Source organism: Vipera berus (assembly GCF_964194415.1).
Source record: "Vipera berus genome assembly, chromosome: 17".
Classification (NCBI taxonomy): Eukaryota; Metazoa; Chordata; class Lepidosauria; order Squamata; family Viperidae; genus Vipera; species Vipera berus.
This window is the reverse complement of record NC_138220.1, coordinates 6,248,040-6,275,259: the sequence shown is the minus strand read 5'-3', so window position 1 is coordinate 6,275,259 and position 27,220 is coordinate 6,248,040. Positions and strand designations below refer to the sequence as shown.

Genomic DNA, 27,220 nt, shown 5'->3' with positions numbered 1-27,220 from the left:
GAGAGGAGGAGAAGAGAAAGAAGGAGGAAAAGGAGAAGAGGAAGAAAGGTGGAGGAGAGGAGGAGAAGAGAAGGAAGGAGGAGAGGAGGAGGAGAGGAGAAGGAGCAGGAGGAGCCAGGCGAGGCCAAGGAGCAGAGCCATCCTGAGGGCTGGGGGAAGAAGATCCCGCCAGGAACGGGGGCGGGATCCATGCCACGGGGGTGTGCCCAAGGGGCATCGTCTCCTGCCTTCTCCTCCCCACTCCCTTTCCAGGTCTTGTTCACCCCAGCCACCCAAGCAGCCCGGCAGGCGGCCTGCACCATCGTGGAAGCCCTGGCCACCATCCCCAGCCGCAAGCAGCAAGTCCTTGACCTCCTGACCAGGTAAGGCCGGAGCAGGATCCTTCCCTCCTCTCGGGGAAGTGGGCCCTCTGATCCCCTTTGGCTTTCTCACCACCTCCTCCTCCTCCCCCTCCCCCCTTCTTTCTCCCAGCTACCTGGACGAGCTGAGCGTGGCGGGCGAGTGTGCCGCGGAGTACCTGGCCCTCTACCAGAAGCTCATCAAGCCGGCCGGCTGGAAGGTGTACCTGGCGGCCAGGGGGGTCCTGCCTTACGTCGGCAACCTGATCACCAAGGTAAGAGGGGGCCGGCAGGGGGAAGGGGCCGCACCCTTCAGCTTCCTTTGGAACCAGCCAAACCGCCTCGCGGCTGTGGAAGCGGGCTCGATCCTCCCGGGGGGGGGGGCGGCGATTGGCTGGGCACCGTCCCTCATCGGCCGGGGAGGATGGGTGCGGGAGTCTGCCCGGAGCTTGGAAAGGCTACAGGCTTGGTCCTGAGACATTCAACTCGGACTCCGGGAGGTTCAAAAGCAGCCTTTTTGAACGCTTGCCCTCCTCCTCCCCCCCCACACACTCCCAGGGGCATTCTCGGTCCTTCCTCCCCGCCCTGCCCACCCTGGGCCTCTTTCCTTCAAGGCCGGGCCTCTCTCGTTTCAGGAAATCGCCCGACTCTTGGCCCTGGAGGAAGCCACCCTGAGCACCGACCTGCAGCAAGGCTACGCTCTCAAGAGCATCACCGGTAGGGCATCCACGAAGTCTTTTTTTTTTCCCCTTCCCCTCCCCCCCCATTGCTTTTCTTGGGCTCCGGGGAACCCCAGGCCGCTTGCCGGTCCCTGTTGGTCAGCGGCTCTCTCCCCGCCCTCCCGCTGCCAGGCCTCCTGTCCTCCTTCGTGGAAGTGGAGTCCATCAAACGCCATTTCAAGAGCCGGTTGGTGGGGACGGTGCTAAACGGGTACCTCTGCTTGAGGAAGCTGGTGGTGCAGCGCACGAAGCTGATCGACGAGACCCAGGACATGTTGCTGGAGATGCTGGAAGACATGACCACAGGTAGACGGCGGGGGTTGCAGGAGCGGGGCGGGCCCGCCTTGACTTGCCGCGGCCTGCCCCAGCCCTAAGTTGGATCTTGGTAATGGCCACACCTGGAATGCGGCGTCCATTTTTGGTCCCCACACTGTAAAAAAAAGAGGTGGAGGCTCTAGAAAAAGTGCAGAGAAGAGCAACCAAGGTGATCAGGGGACCGGAGGCTAAAACGTATAAGGAACGGTTGGCGGAGTTGGGTAGGTCACATTTATGACAGTCGCAGTGTCCCGGGGTCACGTGATCCCCTTTTGCGACGTCCTTACAAGCAAGAGCCAATGGGGAAAGCCAGACTCACTTCACAACCGTGTGGCTTTAGCAAATTTAGCCAACCCGGATCTAGGCTGTGTTAACAGAGGGACAGAATCAAGATCAGGTGAAGTGTTACTACCACTTTACAAGGCCTTGGTAAGGCCACACTTGGAATACTGCATCCAGTTTTGGTCACCACGATGTAAAAAAGATGTCGAGACTCTAGAAAGTGTGCAGAGAAGAGCAACAAAGATGATTAGGGGACTGGAGGTTAAAATATATCAGGAACGGTTGGCGGAGTTGGGTAGGTCGCATTTATGACGGTCGCAGTGTGCCGGGGTCACGTGATCCCCTTTTGCGACGTCCTTACAAGCAAGAGCCAATGGGGAAAGCCAGATTCACTTCACAACCGTGTGGCTTTAGCAAATTTAGCCAACCCTGATCTAGGCTGCGTTAACAGAGGGAAAGAATCAAGATCAGGTGAAGTGTTACTACCACTTTACAAAGCCTTGGTAAGGCCACACTTGGAATAGTGCATCCAGTTTTGGTCACCACGATGTAAAAAAGATGTCGAGACTCTACAAAGAGGGCAGAGAAGAGCAACAAAGATGATCGGGGGACTGGAGGCTAAAATATATCAGGAATGGTTGCTGGAGTTGGGTAGGTCTAGTCTAATGAGAAGAACGAGGGGGGACAGGATAGCAGTGCTCCAATATTTGAGGGGCTGCAACAGAGAAGAGGGGGGGTCAACCTGTATTCCAAAGCCCCCGAAGGCCAGACAAGGAACAACGGATGGAAACGGATCGAGGAGAGATTCAGCCTAGAAATGAGGAGGAATTTCCTAACGGTGGGAACAAACAACCAATGGGACAATTTGCCTCCAGATGTTGTGGGAGCTTCATCACCGGAGGCTTTCAGGAAGAGACTGAACTGCCATCTGTCAGAAATGGCGTAGGGTCTCCTGCTTGGTTGGGGGGTGGGGTTGGACTAGATGACCTCCGAGGGCCCTTCCAACTCGGTGATTCTAGTCTATTCTAAGCCTAGCCTTGCTGGACTCAGCCAGGGGGATAAACAGGAACAGGAAAGAAACGAGAGCTCTGCCTAAGGAGCCGTTTTCTCCCTTCTGGAGATGTTCCTTCAGAAGAAAACTGTGAACCCTCAGCTTAGCTTCTTAGTTTCCTTTGCTCCTTTGGGTGGGACCCGGTGGTCTCCCTGGCAAATCCCACCCGTCCATCCCAGGGAAGAAGCCACTTTGGGAAACACCCCAGTGAGCCCCTCTCCCCTTCTCTCTCCCTCCCTCCCTCCCTCCCTCCCGATCAACTCGCCTGCAGGCACGGAATCCGAGACCAAGGCCTTCATGGCCGTCTGCATTGAAACCGCCAAGCGCTACAGCCTGGACGATTACCGGACCCCCGTCTTCATCTTTGAGAGACTCTGCAGCATCATCTACCCGGTAAGGTTGGGGTGGGGTGGGGGCAACCTGGTCCTGATCCTGCCCGGCCAGGAGGCTTCCGGAGCAGAGAAGCCAAAGAGGGGTGCTTAACTCCGCCGGCCCCCTATAGACTTTGGGGAGCCCCTGCTTCGACTCCTTGCTCTTTTTTCGAGAGCCAGGAAGGACAGCCTTTGGATGGGTCTCCGCCCTGACCCCCCCCAAGGCCCCGTGAAGGGCAGGGCCAGCACGGTCTGGGGCTCTTGGCAGCTGTCAGCCAGCTCTTTCTCACCCCTTGCGCTTCTGGCCCCTGTCAGGAGGAGAACGAAGTGACGGAGTTCTTCGTCACCCTGGAGAAGGACCCCCAGCAAGAGGATTTCCTGCAAGGCCGGATGCCCGGCAACCCTTACAGCAGCAACGAGCCGGGCATCGGGCCGCTGATGAGGGACATCAAGAACAAGATCTGCCAGGACTGTGACTTGGTGGCTCTGCTGGAAGACGACAGTGGCATGGAGGTGAGGAGGACGGGCGAGCCGGAGCAGCTGGAGGGTGGGCCATGCTTTGCAAGCCCTGGGAGGGGCCGGGATTTTGTGCAGACCCCCTTTTTGCTGATTTGAAGCCTGGCTCTTGTCCTTGGCAGCCCGTACGGGGGGGCCCCCTTGCGGCTTTCTGCAGTGCCCACTTTCCAGAAAGCCGGGACCTTTCCCTGTGTTTAAATCTTGGATAGAATCTTGGATAGAATTCTCTGTCGGCCAAGCGTGATTGGACACACAAGGAATTTGTCTCCGGTGCGGAGGCTCTCACTGTGCAAAAAAGCAATAAGGGATAAATCATGACCATACTGTGTTTCCCCAAAAGTAAGACCTACCCCGAAAATAAGCCCTAGCTTGATTTTGGGGGTGGGTGGGCCTAATATAAGCTCTACCCCCATGTTTAAATCTTGGATAGAATTCTGTCGGCCAAGCGTGATTGGACACACAAGGAATTTGTCTCCGGTGCGGAGGCTCTCACTGTGCAAAAAAGCAATAAGGGATAAATCATGACCATACTGTGTTTCCCCAAAAGTAAGACCTACCCCGAAAATAAGCCCTAGCTTGATTTTTTGGGGGGTGGGCCTAATATAAGCCCTACCCCCAAAATAAGCACTAGTTTGGGGGCGAGGCGCACCGCTAAAAATCAGGTTAGGACGGGTTGGGGAGGGGTGGAGCAGCCCCACATGCCCTGCCCCTGCTTACTGTTGTAGCCTGCCTCTCCTTGCTTTCGCAGTCAGAGGCCTTTCCGGAAGGCCTCCGCAGCCGAGTACCGAGCCACGGATTCAATCCGTAGCTCGGTTCTCGGCTGCAGTGGCCTTCCGGAAAGGCCTCTGACTGCGAAATGCAGGCTGAAGCTCCATGCTCAGGCACAGAACGAAGCTGCTCCTTCGGCCGAAGAAGAAGTGGGCCGGCTGGGTGGGGCTGTCGGTGCCGGAAGTGAGTGGAAAACACACACACACACACACACACGCACGCACACACACAAAGACCCGGTGCCTCTTTTGGAGGTGAAAGCGAAATAAAACCAGGGAAACACGGTAGTCATGGTAAAAAAAATACATTCATCGTAAATCCTAAGAGACAACACTCGGCGATAGTCATATAGGATACTAAATAAGCAATCGACGTAAAACTCTTTACTAGGATAAACAATATCAATCGTAAGATACCAGCAACGAAGTTATAGTCGTAAGGAGATGAGGAGAGGTGAGAAGAATAGTAGTAACGCAGCCTTGCTAGATAATTTGACAGTGTTGTGGGAATTAGTTGTTGTGCGGAGTGATGGCACGGGGGAAGAAGAAAAAATGTCCTTGGATCTCGTCATCCCCGTTCATCTCTCCGCTGTGTTTTTCCTTCCTCCTGTTTTCCTCCAGCTTCTGGTGAACAACAAGATCATCAGTTTGGACCTCCCAGTTGCTGAAGTGTACAAGAAAGTCTGGTGTCCGACTAACGAGGTGAGGGGTCCTCTTCTGCCTTCGGCCTCTCACGTCCCTGAGATCTTGGAACGGACACACACAGTGTGTCTTTTCCCCCAGAGACTTCTCCTCTCTTCCTCCGCCACCTTGCCCGGTGGGAGGGCTGCGCTTCCCAGGGTGCCCCGTGTTCCTGTAGCTTACGGCCTGTGTGCCACGCTCCGGATGTCTCGCACACAGGAGCGCGTGTCTTCAGCCGCACCATGGCTGAACATTACAATCCAACCGTTTTCCTCACAGTCCAAGGACTGGGTCCTTAGAGGTGGAGGAAGGCGGTCGGACAGCCCAGGGTTCTCCAACCTTTTTGGATTGGCGGCCCAGTGGGAAAGGGAGGGGCAGGCGCCTGACGCGCGCATGTGCGAACGTGAATGTGGCCACACGTGCACACGCGCCTACAAACAGGCTGCGAGCATGCGTGCCGTGCAAATGGGGCTGCGAGCATGCACGCAAGGCTCTCAGTAACTCTGGTGCCCGTGTGAGGTTTGTGGCACCACCAGGATCGCAGCAATGCTACCACCAGCGCGAGGCTTGCGCCGCGGCCCACAGCAGTGCCGTGCTGGCGCGAGGTTCGTGCTGCTGCCCCTTTGCAAGGATTGCGCTGTGGTCCACAGCGAAGCTGCCCCTGTATGAGGATCGCGCTGCGGCCTGCAGCAGTGGTGCCCCGGCACGAGGCTCATGATACTGTCCCCATATGACGATTGCGCCACAGCCCTCCTGCCGCATGCAGCACTCCCGCTACCCACACAAAGTTTGTGGCAATGCCGCCACCCGCGCGATACTAGCGGCATTGCCACTTCCCGCACAACACTCGCGGCAATAGTGGCACGTGCACACACCCATGCACTGTCTAGCTACTCACGTAGCCTGGCAGCCAAGACACTACGGCCCGTATAGTGGGCCACAGCCCATAGGTTGGGGACCTCTGGGTTAGCCAATGCTGTGTGGAAAAGCAGGCTAGACTTTGCTGCCGGTCTGAGTTTGCCCCAAACAGTTGTTTTTTTAAAAAAATCCCATTTATATCCCGCCCTTCTCCGAAGACTCAGGGCGGCTTACAGTCTAAAGCACAAATCAATGTGCTTAGCAAGTTGCGCTGCTCCCTATCTAGGCTGCTTTGGGGCAGGCGATTTGTCGCCTAGCACAGAGTTCCCCGATGCTTTTCGGCTTTGCGGACTGTCGGGAAGGAGAGGAGGGCACGTGCGCCTGCACACAGCTCCATTTGCTCAGGCGGATGGAGCGCATGTGGTCACCTGCTCTTCACGCAAGTGGAGATGCGCACATTCGCCTGACACTTCCAAGGTTGCCCAGTTGCCAACTGCTCAAGGCCGGAGGTGGGCCACAGCCCCGGGGTTAGGGACCCCCCCGTCCTAGCAAACCTACCGATGAAATTCTCACCTTCGTTTATTGGGGGGTAATCGTTTTAGGAAAGCTTTGGCTGATGAAATCCCTGCTCAGCAGGGCAGCCTCGAAACCTCTCGCCGATGGATTCTCTTTTCTTGTCTTTTATATTCTTCAGCCTCCTGCTCCTTCTTCTTCTTCTTTTTTTTTCTACAATCCGCCTAACGCCTGCTTAGCTTGAGCCTCTGTCGCGTGACGGGCCCATAGGTATGTCACAGGAGACAAGTTACGGGCCCAAATTAGGAAGCAGATAAGACGGCCTCCCTGGCGATCAACTGGCATCCGGTTTTTATAGCGGAGATGATTTTGATCCCAGGGAAGAGAAAGGGCTGTCCCTGTGTGCTATCAAAAAATTCAAAATACCTTTGTAGGCAAGCGTTTTCGGGAGGGGATTAAGGACTTGATATCTTTGCTTTAACTCTCAGTGCCAAACTTTGGGTATTATCCCCCTCAGAAAGCCTCTAGGAATGAATATGTTAAAATAACCCTGCCTTGTCATTTGGAGTTCAAAAGAATCTCATGCTTGTCGAGTGGGGGAGATTAATGCATTCGGATGCCGGTCTCCAAATGGCCCAGGCTTTGAATGTTGTGACAGTTTTTTGAACAAAAGCCTGCATTTCATCACGGAGGGCTGGGAAGCCCCGTAAACGGATGGGAACTAGAAGGGATTCTAGTCCCTTTTGATTTCCCCCTCCTGTGCCCGGATAGGCAGCCGGGAGAGAGAAGACAGGCAGTCCACAGCTTATGACAGTTCGTTTAGAGACCGGTCAAATTGAGAAAGGACGTGTTTTTTTCAGACTTACAACCTATGTGGCATCCCTGAAGTCATGCGATCAAAATTTGGACACTTGGCAAGGGGTTCATACTTAACGACGGTCACGGGGTCCTGTGATCCCCTTTGGCGACCTCCTGTCAAGCAGAGTCAAGGGGGAAGCCAAGTTCACTTAACAACCACATGAGTAACTTTAACAACTGTAGCGGTGCACTTAACAACCGTGTGAGCCACTTAACTGCAGCGATTTGCTTAAGCGACCGTGGCAAGGAAGATTTGTGAAATGGGGCAAAATTAACTGCCTCGCTTAGCAACAGAAATTTTGGGCTCCACTGTGGGCGTAAGTCAAGGACTACCTGTATGTCACAGGCTGCTTTTCCACTTAGCTAAGACTGGGGAGCGACCTCCCTCAGTAGACACTGCCATTAAGTTTCGGTTACAGGTGGCCGTCAGTGTGTGCACAGCCTTATTGCGCGAGATAACCCAGGAGTAAACACAGTAAACAGTGGTCTATAGTAAACGGTGGTTTATCTTACATTGTCTACAATATCATACACCAGCAACAATAAACACACATGAACTCATAACAGCAGGATCAAAACAAACCACAGTTACAGCAGGAAACAGAAGAAGAAAGAACACATCAGCAGAGCCTTCCCTTTTATACAATGTTTCTTAAAGAGACTCAGACCCTGCTGAGTCATTCCCATCATTACATACATACGCTGATTAGCTGTTAAATCAATACCTCAACGACCACAAATTTCCATTGCTAAACAAGTTGGTTGTTGAGTCACACCTGATTTTACCACCCTTTTCTTCCCCCCCCCCCGCAGCGGTCGTTAAGCAAATCCGGCTCTCCCCCCCCCAATTGACTTTACTTGCCGGAAGCTGCCCTAGAAGGTCACAAATGGGGACCAGATGACTGCTGGGCAGGTGCGGCTGTTGTAAATCCATGGACCGCGTGACTGGGGGGGTGACGGTTGTGAGTCACCTCGAGCGCCATTGTAACTTTGAACCTCTTTTAATCAAAGGGCTGCCTTTATCTCTTGCGCCTGCCCGTGCGCTCTCGCAGGGCGGCCACGGAGAGCTGGTCTTGGCTTGTCCCAAAGTGGGTGAGAATGACCACGGCTGGCTTGCCTTCCTGGAACGGAACGGTGACTCCCGAGGAATTCCCCCCCAGGCCCGTGTTTTTTCCCCCCTTGCCTCCTTTGGGGGCTCAAGCCTTTGACCAGCTCTCCTCCATGGTGGCTGCCTAGCCATTGATCTCCCCCCTCCCCATTTTCCCCTTGGGGCTTCCCCAGCCACGCTCAGAATCTCCTCTGACATTAAGCGCCGGCTTATTCGGCACCGGGCTTAGCGGCAGTCCTCTTGACAGCTCCTCTTTGCACTTCTGGCTTCGCCTCTTTCCCCCCCTCTCCCCCCCAATTAAAGTCTCTCCTCCCACCCAGGGAACGGCCCCCTCCCCTTGCCCCCTATTCTTTTCCCTTCCCCCTTCAGACGTCAAGGTCCTTGAAATGGAAACGGGCCCTCCGCGGCTGGGGCCTCGGGCTTGAAAGTGGCGCTGTCTCCATGGGGGAAAGTTGTAACCAGGCCCTCCTGGGCTTTGCCACTTTTTCTAATACCCAGTTTGGCTTAAAAGCTTATTAAATTGTCACTTTTCTTTTCCCAGCCACCTACCCAGTCACCGCCAACCCCTCCCTCCCTCCCTCCCTCTCCTGTTTTCTTCTAACATCAGTAGGAGATTTCTCTTCCCCCTGCTGCCCTTCCTTTGAAGCTGCCAATGTAATTAACCTGTCGCGCGATTCTGCACCGTTTCCTTTGGTTTCCGAGGGCCGGGCTTGCCTATGCAGAGGCGTCCTTTGGGTTTCTGTCGGGGTAAAACAGAAGGAAAGAGCGCAGCTTCCGGATTGTAACACCCAGCCCTGTCCAGGCTCCGTCCCAAAGCCAGATCTGGGTCTTCCGACCTGTTCTAGACTGGGTGATCTTGCTGCCTTTTTCTCTGGACTTTGCCCAGGGACTTGTACGCCCCCCCCTCCACCCACTCCCTCCACCGTCATGCCTCCTGCATCGTTTCCTTGAGCTAGAGTTGGGGGATGCGTCCCCTGTCCTGCCTCTCCAGTCATGTGTGGTTTCTGTTACATCCTGGAGCGTTTCTCCCTTTGACTGAGAGGAGCCAGTCTCAGCTACTCCATCTTCTCCGCCGCTGCTGCTGCAGAAGTTGCGTTGGGCTGTGATCTTAGAATGGGAGACAGTGTTAATAAGTTTCCGAAGTCACCGGCACGATGCAAGGAAGCCCATTCGTGGATTAGCCCAGCCTAATGGAGGGACGCGGTGGCTCAGTGGGTTAGGACGCTGAGCTTGTCGATCAGAAGGTCGGCAGTTTGGCGGGTCAAATCCCGAGTGCCGCGTAGCAGAGTGAGCGCCCGTTACCCGTCCCAGCTTCTGCCAGCTAGCAGTTCGAAAGCACGTAAAAATGCAAGTAGAAAAATAGGGACCACTCCGGTGGGAAGGTAACAGCGCTCCGTGGGCCTTTGGCATCTAGTCATGCCGGCCACGTGACCACGGAGACGTCCTCGGACAAGCGCTGGCTCTTCGGCTTTGAAACGGAGATGAGCACCGGCCCCTAGAGTCGGAAACGACTAGCACGCATGTGCGGGGGAACGTTTACCTTTTAATGGAGGGTCAAGCACTGGACGTTTCTCTGGCTCTTCTGTGCTGGTCTGACCAAAGTCTCTTTGGTCTCCCCTTTTCTCTTCGGCAGGGCGAGCCCATGAGGATAATTTATCGCATGCGGGGCCTGTTGGGGGACGCCACGGAAGAATTCATAGAGTCTCTGGATTCCACTACAGGTACCGGTCTCCCATCCTGCCGCGGGATGCTGGTCCTTGAGTCCAGCACCAGATGGCTTAGAACTCTTGTTTCTCCACTTCAGCAACTTTTAAGCTCTGTGGACTTTCAACTTCCAGAATCCCCTGGCCAGCCGCACATTGTAAAAGTTGCTGAGGTTGAGAAACCCTGCTTTAGACGTTTGGCCATCCCGCTGAAAGCTGGTGCTTTGCCTTTTCCACCCTGGAAGAGGGCAAGGTTTTCTTCAGCGCCAGGCACTTATTTAGCCGAGGCCTCTTTTGAGCAGGCTACCCGGAACATCCTGATCCTTCCAGGATGCTGAGCCAGCAGGAGAATTCCAGGCAAGTTATGCCTGCCTCCAGGAAAAGTAGCCAGGATCTTTTCTCCGGGCCTACTGTTTTCTCCGGGCCTGTGCTGTTTTTTTTTTCCTCTCCTGAAAGCCTCTTTTCTTTTCCCCAGACGAAGAGGAGGATGAGGAAGAGGTGTACAAGATGGCAGGAGTCATGGCGCAGTGCGGCGGTCTGGGCTGCATGCTGAATCGCTTGACCGGGATCAAAGACTTCAAACAAGGCCGGCATCTGCTCACGGTGAGCCATGTTCCCCACCTCGCCTCCTGTTCTGTTCCAGCCTACAACCGGCCCTGTTGGAATGTCAGGGACAACCCCTTTTTATATTCAATAGGCTGGAACTAATCCAACCAAATTTATTTGCAAAAGCTAAACGAAAAAGTTCAAACAAAAGTTAAACAAATACAGACCAAGACTTTTATCAGAAGCTCTTCAAACGGTTGCCTTCAGCAACCAGCACTTCCCACACATTTGTTGTGATTCAGGGTCAGCCTGTGGGTTCGGCAGTTGGGTCGGACGACTCAGAGGAGGAGGAGGAGGGGGGTGTTGAAGAGCTTGCTGAGGGGGTTGGACAGCTTGATGAGAGCCCTCAGCCAGGCCCCTCTCACCTGGTCACGACGCAGACCCAGCTGTGTGAGCCTGACAGCATGGATGAAGATGACCCACAGCTGGCCCTGTTCAAGGACACCCGACGCAGGAGGCAGTCAATCAGGAGTAAACAGAGGAAGGCAATGGGGCTCCTCGGAAGGAGGCAGAGAGAAGCCACGCCCTGAACTGTATTTAAGGGGGAATGCGTGGGAGGGCTGGTTTGCTGAAGGCAACCGCTTGAAAAGCTCCTGTTTCTTGGTTTGTGTCTTGTTCTATTTGTTTTTGTAGCAATAAATTTGGCAGGCGTAATTCCAGCCTCTTGCCTTCTTGTAAAAGGGGTTGTCCCTGCCTTTTCTGCAGGGCCGGTAGCAGGCTGGTACAGAACAACGTTCCCCTTTTAAATAGCAGTCTGAAGGCGTGACTTCTCATTGCCTTCTCCCGAGTTGCCTCATTGCTTTCCTCTGCTCTGCTCTGCTGGATTGCCTCCTGCTCCTAGCATCCCTGAACAGAGCCAGCTGTGGATCGTCTTCTTCCAATCCCTCGTGCTCACACGGCTGAGTCTGAGGAGGAACAGGACGGGAGGGGCCTGGCTGAGAGTTCTGCGGTGCATCAGAACCTGACACCAAAGGGTCTCCAAACCCTTCCTCCTCCTCCTCTTCAGAATTGTCCGACTCAGCTGCTGAATCCACAGGCTGACGTTGAATCACAGCACCTCCCTGTTGGAAGTCCTTTTTATATATTTCGGTTACACCTCCAGCAAAGGGAGGAGTTTTGTTGACCATCTTGGCGGCCACCTCCTCCTCCTCCAAGAAATGAGTCCGGTATCAAAACAGGGAATCCAGCCAAGAGGCAAGCAGAGCCTCTAGCACAGTGGTGGCGAACCTTTTAGAGACCGAGTGCCCAAACTGCAACCCAAAACCCACTTACTTATCGCTGGGTGCCAGGTGGGCGTGGCCCACTGGGTGGGTGTAGCTGTGGGGGTCATAGAAGATTGGGTGGGTGTGGCCAAGGTGGGTGTGGCCACCTCAATGTTGCTGGTGGGGAGGGACACCTGTGGGGGGTGGGCAGGGTTGGGGGAGCTCCAGGAGGTCTCTGGCAGGTGGGGCGGTAGGCAGGAGACTCATCCTGTGGGGTGAGGCGAGGCAGGGTTGGGGGTTCCATTGCCATGGGGCAAGACAAGGGCTGGGGCGGCTGCTGCCGGACAACATCGGCCCCCGCACACACAGGCCAGCGAGCGCATGGGGGCCAACGGTGTCTGTCAGTAGCCACAGCCTGCCGGCCCCTCGACAGGCGCCCTTTGGGGCTCCGCAGCCCGTCGCCAGCAGTTCAAAGAAGCCACCTCCGAGATGGATGGTTGGCCAACAGCTGAGGAGGCGATGCAGTGGGTCGTGCCTGGGAAAAGGAGCATGTGAGGCCAGGAGGGACGGGATGGGGGGAAGGGAAACCAGCCCTGCCAGGATGCATTCAGCCACGTGGGACCTTGGCGAATTAGCAGACGGCTGGTTGAAGAGACAGGTGCCACCTCTGGGCATGGCGCGGGTGCCCACAGAGACGGCTCTGAGTCGCGCCTCTAGCACCCGTGCCATAGGTTCGCCACCACTGCTCTAGCAGCTCCTGGTATGTCCAGAGGAATTCTTTCCTGAAGCCTTAGACTCCGCCAACCTCGGAGAGTTAGATGAACCGAGGAGGTCCTTGTTGATGACATCTCAAGAAGCTTTCCAAGCCACGACAGGAAATTCCAGCCACCAGGTGGCCATTTTTAGGACAACTGCTTGCTCTTCTTCTTTTTGGAGTGGAGTGCTGCTGGTCTACAGGGCTTTGAACACGGTTGAACATTGCTTGGGTGGGAACTGCCCTTGAAACCCCTGACCGTCTCTTCCTCCCGCAGGTCCTGTTGAAACTCTTCAGCTACTGCGTCAAAGTGAAGGTCAACCGCCAGCAGCTGGTGAAGCTGGAGATGAACACCCTCAACGTCATGCTGGGCACGCTGAACTTGGTAAGCAGCCACGTCCCACCACCTGGCGGGTTCTCTCTCTCTCTCTCTCCCTCTCTCCCTCCTTCCCTGCTCGGGGGCAAGGAGGTGATGGTGGTGGTGCCCTGTCGGCAAAAAGGAAGCCAGCATCTCCAAAGCTTTTTTTTTTTTTTTTGGCACCCTCTTCGTAGGCACTGGTGGCCGAGCAGGAGAGCAAGGACAGCGGGGGAGCGGCGGTGGCAGAACAGGTCCTCAGCATCATGGAGATTATCCTGGACGAGTCTAATGCAGAGCTGCTGAGTGAGGACAAGGTTGGTGCACGGGTGTAAACGTGTGGATGGAAGAGGACGAGGAACGTGGGGGGCGTCCAGGGACAGAGCGTCAGGCCTGCCACAGCTTAAACCTCTTAAGTAGAAACTGCCCTTGGCCCCATTGGTTGAGAAAGGTAGAGCTTTATTAGAGGTCAAGGGTCCTGCAGCATTGCATATCCAGAACTGATCATCGCGTGCCAAAATCCCTAAATTTTAATCCCCGCTTATCTGCCCCTCACTGCCCACCCCCTTTGTAACCAGTCATGCAAGTAACGGGCCAGTCTGAGCGCAGATTGGTATGCAGCTCCTCCTCCTCCTTCCAGCCAGGTGACCTTGAGGCAGCATCTTGCGGCAGTCCAGTTTCTACTTCCGCTTTCCCCCCCAAGTATCCCCTTCCGAACGTTCCCCCTTACCACAGTTCACGGCAGTCTTGTCACCGCGTAGCAGCAAGGCGCAAGCAAGCATAAGGAGGCAGCAGAGTCTAATTCTCTCGGGCTGCCCTGGGGCCCTGCCCATCATCTCCCCTCTTGTTACTGCAACCATGTCACTTATGTAGTTGGTGGTTCGAGATGGAGGGAATCTTGAAAAGCTGAACGCTGGTGGACTGGCTAGATTGAGGGAGCTGTTCTATGGGTCACTTCAGAAAGAGACCGGGGTGCAGTGGGGAAATCTTTTGCTCTGTGCTAGAAGGCTTCTAGTGTCATGAGGAATTGGGGGGACCCTAGGGGGACCCAAGATTCATAATTGCAAGGGTGGCTTCTCTGCCTTAGTCCCCCCACCCCACCCCCAGCAGTCAAGAGGAGGCGTGTCAGGACTTATTTGCCTTTTTCACCTAGATTTTCTTTTGCTCACATCTTAACCCTGGAATACAAAGATGGGAGGGGTGATGTCTAGGCCAGGGGTCCCCAACCTATGGGCTGTGGCCTGGTACTGGGCTGCAGGCTCTTGGCTAGCGGACCGCAGAAATGGCTGGCCAGGGCATGGGTGCGCATTCCACCCCCACTTTTGCTAGCTCTCATGACCCTGTTTGCGCATATGCGGGCTCAAACGGAAACGCTAGCACGGAGGGGGCGTGCGTACCCCATTTGTGCATGTGTGAATGGGCCACTAGCGCAGGGGGGTGCGCGGCTCATTTGTGCATGTGCAAACGGGCGCTTGCTGCGGGGGTGCACGGCTGTTCACGCATGCGCATGGCGCAGCCGCATGCACAAACACTACAAAATAACACTACAAATACAAAAAGTTAATAACAATTAAAATAATTAAATTATCCTTGAGTAAAAATATAAAACGCCTATAGCTCCAATTAAAAGCCAATTACAATAAGTTAAAATTAAAATTCTCAGTCCTGGCCGGAAAGATCAAAGAGCCAGGTCTTCAGGTCCCGGCGGAACGAACGAAAATCAGGGGCAGTCCTGAGCTCTACGGGTAACTGGTTCCAGAGGGCAGGCGCACCCACAGAGAAGGCCCTCCCCCTGGGTGTTACCCGCCGGCAGTCTTTTGCCGGCGGCACCCTGAGAAGGCCCTCCCTGTGGGAGCGCATAGGAGGAAGGGAATGTGAGGTGATCTCACGATGAATCGTTAAAGGAGCTTCCAAGTAAAGGCATCACGCAGATGCAATCATATTAGCTTTATTCAATGATAGATTAAAGAGAAAGAAATACTTGGCATGAAAGCATTCATGCCTGCATGTGAGAGAGAACAAAAGAAAGAAAGCAAGCTAGCATAGCATAACGAACAGAACAAGAACTAAGCTGAAGAGAGACTAGAAGCTAGGACAAAGAGCAGCCCCTCGTGCAGAGGTATTTATGGGGGGTCTTGGTCCCTCCCTGACCATAAAACTCTCTCACCAATGGGGCTGTCGGGTCTGGGACCCTTGGCTCATCAGTGGAAGCAAAGAAGCCTCTTTGCCTCCATCTGATGACCTTTTTGGGGAACTGCCAATGGCTGGCACTAATCATCTAACAGGGAACTTGATGCCGGCAGCAGGTGTTCCCTCAGATATCCCGGACCCAAGCCATTTAGGGCTTTATAGGTCATCACCGGCACCTTGAATCTCACCCGGAGGGCAACCGGAAGCCAATGCAGCTCGCGGAGCAGAGGTGTTACGCGGGAGTATCGGGAAGCCCCCATCACAACCTGCGCGGCCGCATTCTGCACCAGCTGAAGCCTCCGGGTGGTCCTCGAGGGCAGCCCCATGTAGAGAGCGTTGCAGTAGTCTAACCAGGAGGTCACGAGCACATGAGTGACTGTGCGCAAGGCATCTCAGTCCAGGTCGGGCCGCAACTGGCGCACCAGGCGAAGCTGGGCAAAGGGCCTTTGTACCAAGTACTCTTGGTAAAATTACATCCCAAGAGTTTCTTTTTCTGGAAATGCCAACCGGACCGTTGACATGGGAAGCATCAGTCCTGGCAGGCAGCTGGGCTGGTGTCCCGGGAGCCTCTCCAGTTGCCACTCAAGCAGGCGGGCGATTCTCTCCGCAGGGCAACCTGCTCCTGACAGGCGACAAGGATCAGCTGGTGATGCTGCTGGACCAGATCAACAGCACCTTTGTCCGCTCCAATCCCAGCGTGCTCCAGGGCCTCCTGCGCATCATCCCTTACCTGTCCTTCGGGGAGAGGGAGAAGATGGAGATCCTGGTGGACCGATTCAAGCCCTACTGCACCTTCGACAAGTACGGACGCGGAGGCTGCCCGGGCCCGCCTCCCTTTTCCGCTTATACAGACTCGGGTTTGGGCAGGCGGGCGTGCACACAAGCGGGGACGGGTGGCCTTCCCACGTTGCACAAACGGGGCCGGCGGTGTGCTTTGCCCGGTTCTTCTCCTGCAAGGAAACGAGGAGCGAAAACGGCTTTTTCCTTTTGGGAGTTGCGTTCTCGTTTCGAGCTGCCTGCTGGCTTCTCCTGCCCCTGAAAAAAAGCGGAACACGACTCGGGGGGTGGGGTGTTTTTGCGTGCCTCTTTCTATGACCCTCCCCTTTTTTTTGTTCTCTCTCTCCCCCCCCCCCCGCAGGTACGACGAGGAGCACAGTGGGGACGACAAGGTCTTCCTGGATTGCTTCTGCAAAATCGCCGCCGGCATCAAGAACAACAGCAACGGGCACCTGCTGAAGGACCTCATCCTGCAGAGAGGCATCACCCAGGGCGCCCTGGACTACATGAAGAAGCACATCCCCAGCGCCAAGAAGTGAGGGCCCTGCCTGGGCTCTGTGGGGAGATGGGGCCGGGCCTGTTGGGGGGCGGGTGGGTGCGTGGCTTCAAGGTCTGGGTCTGGAACAGCTGGGGGTTGGGGGGAGTGCTTCTACACTGAGGGCGGTCAACCGTTTGCTCTCCTTTCCCCCGCCTCTCGCCACAGTTTGGACGCCGATGTGTGGAAGAAATTTCTCTCTCGACCGGCCCTCCCGTTTATCCTGCGGCTACTCCGAGGACTCGCCACTCAGCATCCAGCTAGCCAGGTGAGGTTTTCCTCTCCTCCTCCTCCTCCTCCTCCTCCTCCTCCTCCTCTACATCTCCCTTCTTCCTCCTGCTCTCGACAACTCCTTTTTTGTCTGTTTCCATCTCCTCCTTCTCTCCTCCTCCTCCTCCTCCTCTACATCTCCCTTCTTCCTCCTGCTCTCGACAACTCCTTTTTTGTCTCTATTTCCATCTCCCTTCCTCCTCCTCCTCCTCCTCTACATCTCCCTTCCTCCTCCTCCTCCTCCTCCTCCTCCTCCTCTACACCTCCCTTCTTTCTCCTGCTCTCTACAACTCCTTTTTTGTCTGTTTCCATCTCTCCTCCTCCTCTCCTCCTCCTCTCTACATCTCCCTTCTTCCTCCTGCTCTCTACAACTCTTTTTTTGTCTCTATTTCCATCTCCCTTCCTCCTCCTCCTCCTCCTCCTCCTCTACATCTCCCTTCCTCCTCCTCCTCCTCCTCCTCTACACCTCCCTTCTTTCTCCTGCTCTCTACAACTCCTTTTTGTCTCTATTTCCATCTCCCTTCCTCCTCCTCCTCCTCCTCCTCTACACCTCCCTTCTTTCTCCTGCTCTCTACAACTCCTTTTTTGTCTGTTTCCATCTCTCCTCCTCCTCTCCTCCTCCTCTCTACATCTCCCTTCTTCCTCCTGCTCTCTACAACTCCTTTTTTGTCTCTATTTCCATCTCCCTTCCTCCTCCTCCTCCTCCTCCTCCTCCTCCTCCTCCTCCTCCCCTGTTCCTCTGTGGAAAGCAGGAGGCTTTGCAGAGCCTGCATTTGGCAGGGAGGTTGCCTGAGCACGTGATGCCCTTGTGAGTGATGGTGCTGGGCCCCGACCTTTCTCCTCCTAGCTGTGCCTGGGGAAGGCAAAGGCCCTTCATTCCCCCAGAGGTCAGTTAGGGAGGGCAGCCGTTGCAGTCCTGTAACAGTGTTGCAGCTAAGAACTCCTGGCAGCAAAAAAGGGTGAAAGGAAAACAACGGGGTGAACGATCCCTTCGTCTTATAATCCGACCTCGGTCTAGTCGCAGGGGTCAGCAACCTGAAACAGTGAAAGAGCCACTCGGAACCGGTTCCCTCACAAAAGGAAAAACTGGGAGCCGCAAAAAAATGTGTGCCCTTGCGCGTACATGCGCGCATGCGCAGAACAGGGTTTGACGGAAGAGTGGAGCCAAGGCGAGATATGCACCTACCCTGCATATTTGAATTGATGGGTTGAACTTTTTTTAAGTCCCACTTTTTTTTTTTTTTTTGGACTGCACATGGCAGAGGACTGGGAGCCGCAGGAGACGGCTGAAAGAGCCGCATGCGGCTCCGGAGCCGCGGGTTGCAGACCTGTGGTCTAGTGGGTCTAGTGCAGGGGTCGGCAACCTCGGCTCTTTTATGACTCGTGGACTTCAACTCCCAGAATTCCTGAGCCAGCACAGCTGGCTCAGGAATTCTGGGAGTTGAAGTCCACGAGTCATAAAAGAGCCGAGGTTGCCGACCCCTGGTCTAGTGCGTTGGCCCTGGAGCTGAAAGCCCCCCATCCCTCCCTCCCTCCCTGCCCCACAGGCGCTGATTGGAACCGATTCGATCTCCAACTTGCACAAGCTGGAGCAGGTCTCCAGCGACGAAGGCATCGGGACGCTGGCCGAGAACCTCCTCGAAGCCCTGCGGGAACACCCGGAGGTGAACAAGAAGATTGACGCGGCCCGCCGGGATACGCGGGCGGAGAAGAAGCGGATGGCTATGGCCATGCGGCAGAAGGCCCTGGGCACCCTCGGCATGACGGTAATGGGCGCCTCTCGCTCAGGGTGGCGGGACGCGAGGAGGCCTTCGGGGAGCGCGGGCCCCGTGGCCCTTCCTCCTCCTCTTCCTCAGCCCCTCCGCTCTTTGCTTGGCTTGCCAGACGAACGAGAAGGGACAGGTGGTGACAAAGACGGCGCTGCTGAAGCAAATGGAGGAGCTGATCGAGGAACCGGGCCTGACGTGTTGCATCTGCCGGGAAGGCTACAAGTTCCAGGTGAGTCAGAGCCGGACCTTCCCTGCAGTCCCCCGAGGAGGGGAGTGGGACTCTCCCCCCCAGTCGTGTGTGTCCCTGGAAACAAGTTTGGAGGCAGCTCACCCTATCTGCCCTTTCCTATCGCAGCCCACCAAAGTCCTGGGCATTTACACCTTCACCAAGCGGGTGGCCCTGGAGGAGTTTGAGAACAAGCCTCGGAAGCAGCAGGGCTACAGCACCGTCTCCCACTTCAACATTGTCCACTACGACTGCCACCTGGCAGCGGTCAGGTAAGGAAGCCCCGGTTGGCAGCCGGGCCTCTCCTGGGTTGGCAGCCTTGGATTTCAGCCGGGCCTCTCCCAGGCTGGCAGCCTTGGATTTCAGCCGGGCCTCTCCCGGGTTGGCAGCCTTGGATTTCAGCCGGGTCTCTCCCGGGTTGGCAGCCTTGGATTTCAGCCGGGTCTCTCCCGGGTTGGCAGCCTTGGATTTCAGCCAGGCCTCTCCCGGGTTGGCAGCCTTGGATTGCAGCCGGGCCTGGATTGGAAGCCCACATAAGTCAGACGGATTCGGTCCGCTCATTGGGGTACGAGGGTTTAGCTCTGGGGGTGGGAAGGGGGGAGCAACCCACGCTCCTGACGCCCGTGACTTTCCTCCGCCTGGCAGGCTGGCGCGGGGCCGCGAGGAGTGGGAGAGCGCCGCCCTGCAGAATGCCAACACCAAATGCAACGGCCTCCTGCCAGTCTGGGGGCCGCACGTCCCGGAATCTGCCTTCGCCACCTGCTTGGCAAGGTGAGTTGGAAGGATGCCCTTTCCTGGAACACCTGCGGCGCCTGGCAAGGGCCACCTTCCCACCTGGGAGGAGGGGGAGGAGGAAGAGGAAGCCCTCGCACGTCTCGTGAGGTGTCTCCTTGCCAAAAAAAGTCTGGTTTTGTGGCTTATCCCTTCTTAACCTTGTCTTCCCACGGAATCAGTCCCAAACAGCAGCCCCAGGGCTCGGGGGAGCCGGGGAGGGGGGAGAGGGGTTGGTGCCCTAATCCGCCCATGATTCTCCCTCGCCAGGCACAACACTTACCTCCAGGAGTGTACGGGGCAGCGGGAGCCCACCTACCAGCTCAACGTCCACGACACCAAGCTGCTCTTCCTCCGGTTTGCCACGGAGCAGTCGTTCAGCGTGGACACGGGCGGCGGTGGCCGGGAAAGCAACATCCACCTGATCCCCTACATCATTCACACAGTGCTTTACGTCCTCAACACGTCAGTATCCCCCACGCCCTTTCTGTGCGTTTAGCCTTAGGTTGGGAAGATCGGACTGGAGGAGGAGGAGGAGGAGGAGGAGGAGGAGGTTGGCCAGCACTTAATGGCTGAGCAGGTTGATTCCACTGCCCATCTCTCCCCACTGCCCGGATCTAGCAGAGGAAGCTCTGCGGCTGGTGCCCAAATCTTGACTGCCAGGCTGTGGCCTGCAGGACAGACCCTGGCCCTTCACTCTGGAAGCCCCCCACCCACCCTCGCCCAAACCACTCCTTTTTAAATCTCTACGGCTAGTCCTCCGCTTTCAACAGTTCATTTAGGGAATGTGTGAAATTACGCCGGCACGGAAAAAGAGGACTCTGGGCCCGTTTTTCACACTTGACGCTCGTCGCAGCCTCCCCAGGGTCACGTGATCAAAATTCAGGCAGCCAACTCGTATTTTATGTCAGTTGCAGTGATAACCGGGGGGGGGGTGTCCTCTGAATTCCCCCTTTTGCGACCCTTTTGACGGGTAAAGTCAGTGGGGAAGCCGGATCCAGTTAACAACCGTGTTACCAACTTAGCAGCCGCAGTGATTCGCTTAGCAACCGTGGCAAGAAAAGGGGGCCAAAAAGCAATGGCCCTTAGACTTATATACCGCTTCACGGTGCTTTGCAGCCCCTCTCTAAGTGGTTTTTACAGAGTCAACCTGTTGCCCCCAAACAATCTGGGTCCTCATTTGACCGACCTCAGAAGGAGGGAAGGCTGAGTCGACCTTGTGCCGGTCAGGATCGAACTCCTGGCACTGGGCAGAGTTTGCCTGCAATGTCGCATTCTAACTACTGGAAGGGAGGGAAGGAAGGAACGAAGGAAGGAAGAAGAAGGAAGGAAGGAAGGAAGGACAATATCACTAGCACTTAGATTTATATACCGCTTCACAGTGCTTTACAATCCTCTCTGAGCGGGTTTACAGAGCCAGCCTCTGACCCCCAACAATCTGGGTCCCCATTTTATCGACCTCGGAAGGATGGAAGGCTGAGTCAACCTTGAGCCGGTCAGGCTCGAACTCCTGGCTGTGGGCAGAGTCTGCTTGCAACGCCGCATTCTAATCACTGCGCCACCACGGCTCTTAATGCAACATCCGATCGGCTACCGCAATAGCAATAGCCCTTAGACTTATATACCGCTTCACAGTGCTTTTACAACCCTCTCTGAGCGGTTTAGACTGTCAGCCTCTTCCCCCCACAACAATCCGGGTCCTCATTTTACCGACCTCGGAAGGAGGGAAGGCTGAGTTCAAACCTGAGCCGGTCAGGATCAAACTGCAGGCAGCTGGCAGTCAGCAGAATCAGCCTGCAGTGCTGCACTCTGACCACTGCGCCAAAACCCACTGAAGAGCGGCCTTGCTTAGCAACAGAAATTGGGGGGGTTCCAATGTTGTTCACTTGGGGACCGCCTGTAACCCTTGGAGGATGAGGGGACTTGGGAGACACACACACACACATACACACACACACAGTCCATGAAAGAAAACCAGGGCTCCTCTGCTGTTTGGCCCTAGGAGATGCCCATTGTCTCCTCCTCTCTGGGCCAGGCAGAGATGAGGCCTTGCGGCCCGCAGGCCAGAATGGGGAAGGGCTTCTCCGATCCAAAGGCCTCCCTTGCCGACAGCCTCTGCTTCCTTCCTTCCTTCCTTCCTTCACGTCTCCAGGACGCGGGCGACTTCCCGGGAAGAGAAAAACCTGCAGAGCTTCCTGGAGCAGCCGAAGGAGAAGTGGGTGGAGGGGGCCTTCGAGGTGGACGGCCCCCACTACTACACCGTCATGGCGCTCCACATCCTGCCCCCCGAGCGATGGAAGGCGGTGCGCATCGACATCCTGAAGCGTCTGCTGGTCATCTCCCACGCCCGGGTGGTGTCCCCGGCGGGAGCGAGCAAGTAAGTAAGCGCAAGACGTGGCTGGGCGCTGGGCAGGAAAGGGCCGCCCAGCTCAGCCTGTGACCCCCGTGTGACTTTGAACGGTCCCTGAGCAAATTGGTGGTAAGTTGAGGACTACCTGTGATCCTGGGAGCTGTGCTTCCTCCCCTTCTGCCTGTCCCGTAGAGCCAGATCTTCCATGGCTGGATTTTGAAGGTCACCTGGTGAAGGCAAGCTGGCTTTGGGATCACAGCCCCTTCTTTTCCAGCTCCTGCCAATGCTGGCTGTCCCGTCTTCCTCGCCTGCTGGGCTGGGGGGGCTCTTCTGAGGTCAGGGGGCAGCTGATTTGCTGCCGTCCTGGGGTCTCCTGACCCGAAACCCGATCCCCCAGCCTTGGCTCAAGAGAGGGAAGGGAGCAACACGCTCTCCCGAAGGCCTGGGAGTCTTGAGGGTTGATCCCCCTTTTGCCATCTGCTTCTCTTGGGGAGGGGGAGATAATACTCCCCCGCCCCCAGGGATGGCCGTGGAAGCGACCCTCAGCTCAGCATGCCGAGTGTCAAGGTTCCGACTGACGAACCCAACCAAGCAAACACCTGCGGGACGTTCCGATCTCTTAATGTGAAACTTTATTGAGTACATCATTTCGGCACGTATGAAAGCAAAACCAGCTCTGGCAAACCCCAGCCCAACACCCCCCCTCCCCCCCCCTCAGTAAAAGAATAGAATTTCCCCTCCCGTTCAGGAACGGGTCCCATGGCCCGATTGGTTGCAATTATATCGTTATGAGAAAAGGTCTCTTGAGTTGAGCCGGCCATCTGGTGAATCGTCCTTGATTCTCACTGTCTGCTTTCTTTATTCTTTGTAGCTAGCCTGCGTTCCAATTCCCCATCCTTCCCCCACCACACACCCCCAAGTTCTTTGGCAAGCTAAGAAGCAATAATTGTTACACCAGCAAAGCCAGCTTCAAAGCTTGGCACCGAGAGGCTTGACACCCACTTCCCCCCCCCCAGCCCCCCGTGAGAAAAATGACTTCCTGCTTTTGGCATCAGAAAAAAAATGGGCTGGAGGTGCCCAAAACCCGGGCAGCATCTTTGGGGCTTGAGTTATAAATCAGTTTGTACAAGAGGCGGGGGGAGCTCCAGGCTGCCTATGTGTTCCCTGCTGAGTGGCTGTGTGCATTTCACCGTGTGTGTGTGTGTGTGTGTGTGTGTGTGTGTGTGTGTGTGTCGCCTGTACTGCTGGATGATTCTGCCCACCCACCCATCCAAGGGACCTGACAGCCTCTCTCCCCTTCCAACAGGCTAACGGACAGAGCCATAAAGGACTACGCTGCCTATCGCTCCAGCCTCCTGTTCTGGGCCCTCGTTGATCTCATTTACAACATGTTCAGAGTAAGTGCTTCCCCAGGTCAGGGTGGCCTAGGGGGGCGGGTTTCCCTCTGAACGGGTCCGCTCAGGGCACCCCATGCCTACAATGGCGTACAACTCAGGGGAGTTGCCCTCTCCAGCCCCTTTGGCTCAGGGGCTTAAAGCTGCCAAGCAGAGATCCACACACTCCAGCTGTCTACCAAGCTGAAAAGGGGAGCCCAGGAGAGCCCCATTAGGAACCCCCCCTCCTCCTCCATTCCTCTCAAGGAGAACTGCTTAGGCCAGGGGTCTGTCCTAGCCACCGAAGGCCCTCCATCCCGGGGGACAATCTGACAGATTCCCAATTTCCAAGCTAGGTTGAGTCTTGGACTGCCTGCCTTCCTTCCTTCCTTCCCCCTTTCTCATCTCCTTCTTTCCTCCCTCCCTGTAATAAACTTTTCTTTTCCTTCCATCCTTCCTTCCTTCCCCCTTTCTCATCTCCTTCCTTCCTCCCTCCCTGTAATAAACTTTTCCTTCCTTCCTTCCTTCCTTCCTTCCTTCCTTCCTTCCTTCCTTCCTTCCTTCCTTCCTTCCTTCCTTCCTTCCTTCCCCCTTTCTCATCTCCTTCCTTCCTCCCTCTCTGTAATAAACTTTTCCTTCCTTCCTTCCTTCCTTCCTTCCTTCCTTCCTTCCTTCCTTCCTTCCCCCTTTCTCATCTCCTTCCTTCCTCCCTCTCTGTAATAAACTTTTCCTTCCTTCCTTCCTTCCTTCCTTCCTTCCTTCCCCCTTTCTCATCTCCTTAATAAACTTTTCCTTCCTTCCTTCCTTCCTTCCTTCCTTCCTTCCTTCCTTCCTTCCTTCCCCCTTTCTCATCTCCTTCCTTCCTCCCTCCCTGTAATAAACTTTTCCTTCCTTCCTTCCTTCCTTCCTTCCTTCCTTCCTTCCTTCCTTCCTTCCTTCCTTCCTTCCTTCCTTCCTTCCTTCCTTCCCCTTTCTCATCTCCTTCCTTCCTCCCTCCCTGTAATGAACTTTTCTTTTCCTTCCTTCCTTCCTTCTTCCCTCCTCCTTCCTTTCCTCCCTTACCTTCTCTTCCTTCCTCCCTCCCTCCCTCCCGCTTCCTCTCCCCCTTCAGAAGGTGCCCACGAGCAACACCGAGGGGGGCTGGTCCTACTCTCTGGCCGAGTACATCCGCCAGAACGACATGCCCATCCACGAGGCGGCCGACCGGGCCCTCAAGTCCTTCCAGGAGGAGTTCATGCCTGCCGAGACTTTCTCAGAATTCCTGGACGTGGCCGGTGAGCGCTCGGCCCCTTCCCTGCTCGCCCACCCACCCTCTTCGGGAACCGGCACTGGGGGGGGCCATGCGTGCTTGCGCGCGCGTGCACACGGGCCGGCCGGCGCTGACTTTTAACCCTTCTTTCTTTCAGGATTGTTATCCGACATTTGCGACCCGGACGGCTTCCTCAAAGACCTCTTCAACTCTCTTCCCTAATTGGCCCCCTCCCCAAAGAAGAGACTGTTGGGACCCCCGTTTCTCTCCCCTCCCCCCCCCCCCGTTTTCTGCCCCTCCCTTCACTTCTCAAGGAACGCTGCCGTCACTTTTTTCTTCACCCGCCGTTCCTCGGCCCACGCTGCTTCTCCTTCCTCCTCCTCCTCAAACCCCCCCCCCAAATCCCGGAGTGATGGAATTTGGGCCTGATTTTTTTTTCTTCTTCCGGGCCCCTTCTCTCCCCAACCACCCACCCCCGGCTTCTCGGCGGCCTTCCACCTTGCCATTTCCAAGCCGGAACGTGCGACGGACTGACAGAAGCCAAGCCCGGTCAATTGGTCTTTCTGTTTTTTTTTTTCCCCCTGCTTCTATGTGTGTGGTCATTTTATCGGTCAATAAATAACTTAAATACAGTCGGAAGGAAAGACCACGTCTGCCCGGTGTGTCTCTCGCGCCGGTGCCAGCGAGCGGCCCTTTGGTTTTTCTTCCGCCCGGATCTCCCCCTTCGCCTGGATCCCCGGGCCTTTTGCAGGAAGTTGTCCCCGACGGCACCGGTTTTTGAGTCGCTGTCGCTTGAGTGGGGGGGGGGGGAAGGTGTTAAATCTTCTGGTGGGGGGCAAAGGAGCAAAAAGCACCCCCCCTTTTTTTCACTGGATCGTGTTTTTGTTTTTTTTCCCCTTCCTGGCGCTAGAGGGAAATGTTCGTCTCCGTCTTGGCTTCTTCCACCGAGATGGGCTGGGCGAGCCGCTGGATTTCGTCCTCCCGCATGGCTGGCATTGGGCTGCTTCTTCCCAGAGGCCGCCTGGCTTGTTCCCCCCCCCCTTAAAAGCGGCTGTTTCCCAGCTAGGGGCTCTTTCAAACAAGGGCAGCAAAGCTCTGCGTGCAGCCACGCCGGATTAGTAACCCCGCGTCTTGATCAGCCTGGCCTTGGGATTACTTGGGGTGACCAAGTGCAGTAGTGGTGATGATGGTGATGTTGTTGTTGGAAGGGACCTCAGAGGTCTTCTAGTCCGACCCCCTGCTCGGGCAGGAAACCCTATGCCATTTCAGAGAAATGGCTGTCCAGTCTCTTCTTAAAAGCCTCCAGTGTTGGAGCATTCAGAGCTTCTGGAGGCAAGTAGTTCCACTGGTTAATTGTCCTCACTGTCAGGAATTTTCTCCTTAGTTCCAGGTTGCTTCTCTCCTTGACTAGTTTCCATCCGTTGCTTCTTCTCCTGCCTTCAGGAGCTTTGGAGAATAGCTTGACTCCCTCTTCTTTGGGGCAGCCCCTGAGATACTGTAACACTGCTATCCTGTCACCCCTCGTCCTTCTCTTCATTAAACTAGACATCCCCAATTCCAGCAGCCGTTCCTTATATGTTTTAGCCTCCAGTTCCGATCATCTTTGTGGCTCTTCTCTGCACTCTTTCTAGAGTCTCGACCTCTTTTTTACATCGTGGTGACCAAAACTGGGTGCCGTATTCCAAGTGTGGCCTTACCAAAGCTTTGTAAAGTGGTAGTAACATTTGCACCTGATCTTGATTTAACATTTCACCTGATCTTGGTTTAATTCTACTTCACGTGATCTTGGATCTGCTACTTGCTGGCCGAGCAAACAGACGAATAGCCGAGGCGGTTGTTGCCTTTTTTAACTATCGTTCTGCTCCTCGGAAAGTTTCTGGACAGGCTGCTTCGAATTTCTCACCGGCCGCCCGAGCAACTTGACAAAAGGGATTAATCCGGCGAGAAACGAGGAATCGGCTCCGAGGCAGGGCTGGGATGGCTAAGGCTTGGGGAATGTGGCCGGAGGAGTTGGAGGCGTGGATTTAAGTTTGAGGATCCTTTCGTCACGGTTGGCCAGATGTAGAGACAAGATCTCTCACGTCCTGCTGACGGCATCGGGGAGGAAGACTAAGCTATGGGAGGTGTGTTGGTGGGTGTATTTTGGCCTGGTGATTGACAGGAAGAGATGGGAAGGGGGAGCCAGACAGCTGGCCCCAAAGGCCAGCACAGAGAATCCCCCCAAGGTCTTTTTCCTCCAAAAGGCAACAGAGCCTTGGTGGAGCAGTGGGCTAATGCCTCCTTAAGTAACACCAGCTGCCTGCAATTAGTGCAGGTTCGAGTCCCACCAGGCTCAAGGTTGACTCAGCCTTCCATCCTTCCCAGGTAGGTAAAATGAGGACCCAGATTGTTGGGGGCAATTAAGCTGACTTTGTAATAATGCCGCTTGGGGGTGTGTGTGTGAAAGCCCTAATAAGCAGGCATATACATAGAATGAAGGCTACTGCTAAGCTTGTAAGCCGCCCTGAGTCTTCGGAGAAGGGCGGGATATAAATGGAATTATAAAAAACAAACAAACTGGACTTTCTCTGTTTACTTTTTTTTTTTTTTTTTTGCTTGAAACCGTTTCGCTTCTCATCCCAGAAGCTTCCTCACTTCTGAGTGAACTTCGGTCAGAACCGAAGAAGCTTCTTGAATGAGAAGTGAAACGTTTTCAAGGAGGAAAAAAAAAAAT

At 55.4% G+C, this 27,220-nt stretch overlaps 1 protein-coding gene across 4 annotated transcripts in view; it reads left to right on the top strand.

Annotated features, from left to right (window-relative positions):
• UBR4 (ubiquitin protein ligase E3 component n-recognin 4) overlaps positions 1-25,139 on the top strand; it is a 118,073-nt gene extending 92,934 nt beyond the window's left edge. For 3 of the 4 annotated variants that reach the window (XM_081341484.1, XM_081341483.1, XM_081341482.1), the window contains 23 exons: positions 253-362; positions 472-613; positions 974-1,055; positions 1,190-1,363; positions 2,977-3,098; positions 3,392-3,589; positions 4,981-5,061; positions 10,011-10,098; positions 10,556-10,683; positions 12,920-13,027; positions 13,195-13,314; positions 15,798-15,988; positions 16,326-16,499; positions 16,668-16,767; positions 18,317-18,535; positions 18,654-18,767; positions 18,894-19,036; positions 19,410-19,535; positions 19,806-20,000; positions 21,688-21,912; positions 23,192-23,282; positions 24,370-24,532; positions 24,665-25,139. In XM_081341484.1, coding sequence (XP_081197610.1) covers positions 253-362; positions 472-613; positions 974-1,055; positions 1,190-1,363; positions 2,977-3,098; positions 3,392-3,589; positions 4,981-5,061; positions 10,011-10,098; positions 10,556-10,683; positions 12,920-13,027; positions 13,195-13,314; positions 15,798-15,988; positions 16,326-16,499; positions 16,668-16,767; positions 18,317-18,535; positions 18,654-18,767; positions 18,894-19,036; positions 19,410-19,535; positions 19,806-20,000; positions 21,688-21,912; positions 23,192-23,282; positions 24,370-24,532; positions 24,665-24,729 — 3,159 coding nt within the window. In that variant the 3' untranslated portion in view covers positions 24,730-25,139. The remainder of the gene's footprint in view (positions 1-252; positions 363-471; positions 614-973; positions 1,056-1,189; positions 1,364-2,976; positions 3,099-3,391; positions 3,590-4,980; positions 5,062-10,010; positions 10,099-10,555; positions 10,684-12,919; positions 13,028-13,194; positions 13,315-15,797; positions 15,989-16,325; positions 16,500-16,667; positions 16,768-18,316; positions 18,536-18,653; positions 18,768-18,893; positions 19,037-19,409; positions 19,536-19,805; positions 20,001-21,687; positions 21,913-23,191; positions 23,283-24,369; positions 24,533-24,664) is intronic. The other variant, XM_081341481.1, reaches the window with a different exon arrangement.
• The last annotated feature ends 2,081 nt before the right edge of the window (positions 25,140-27,220 follow it).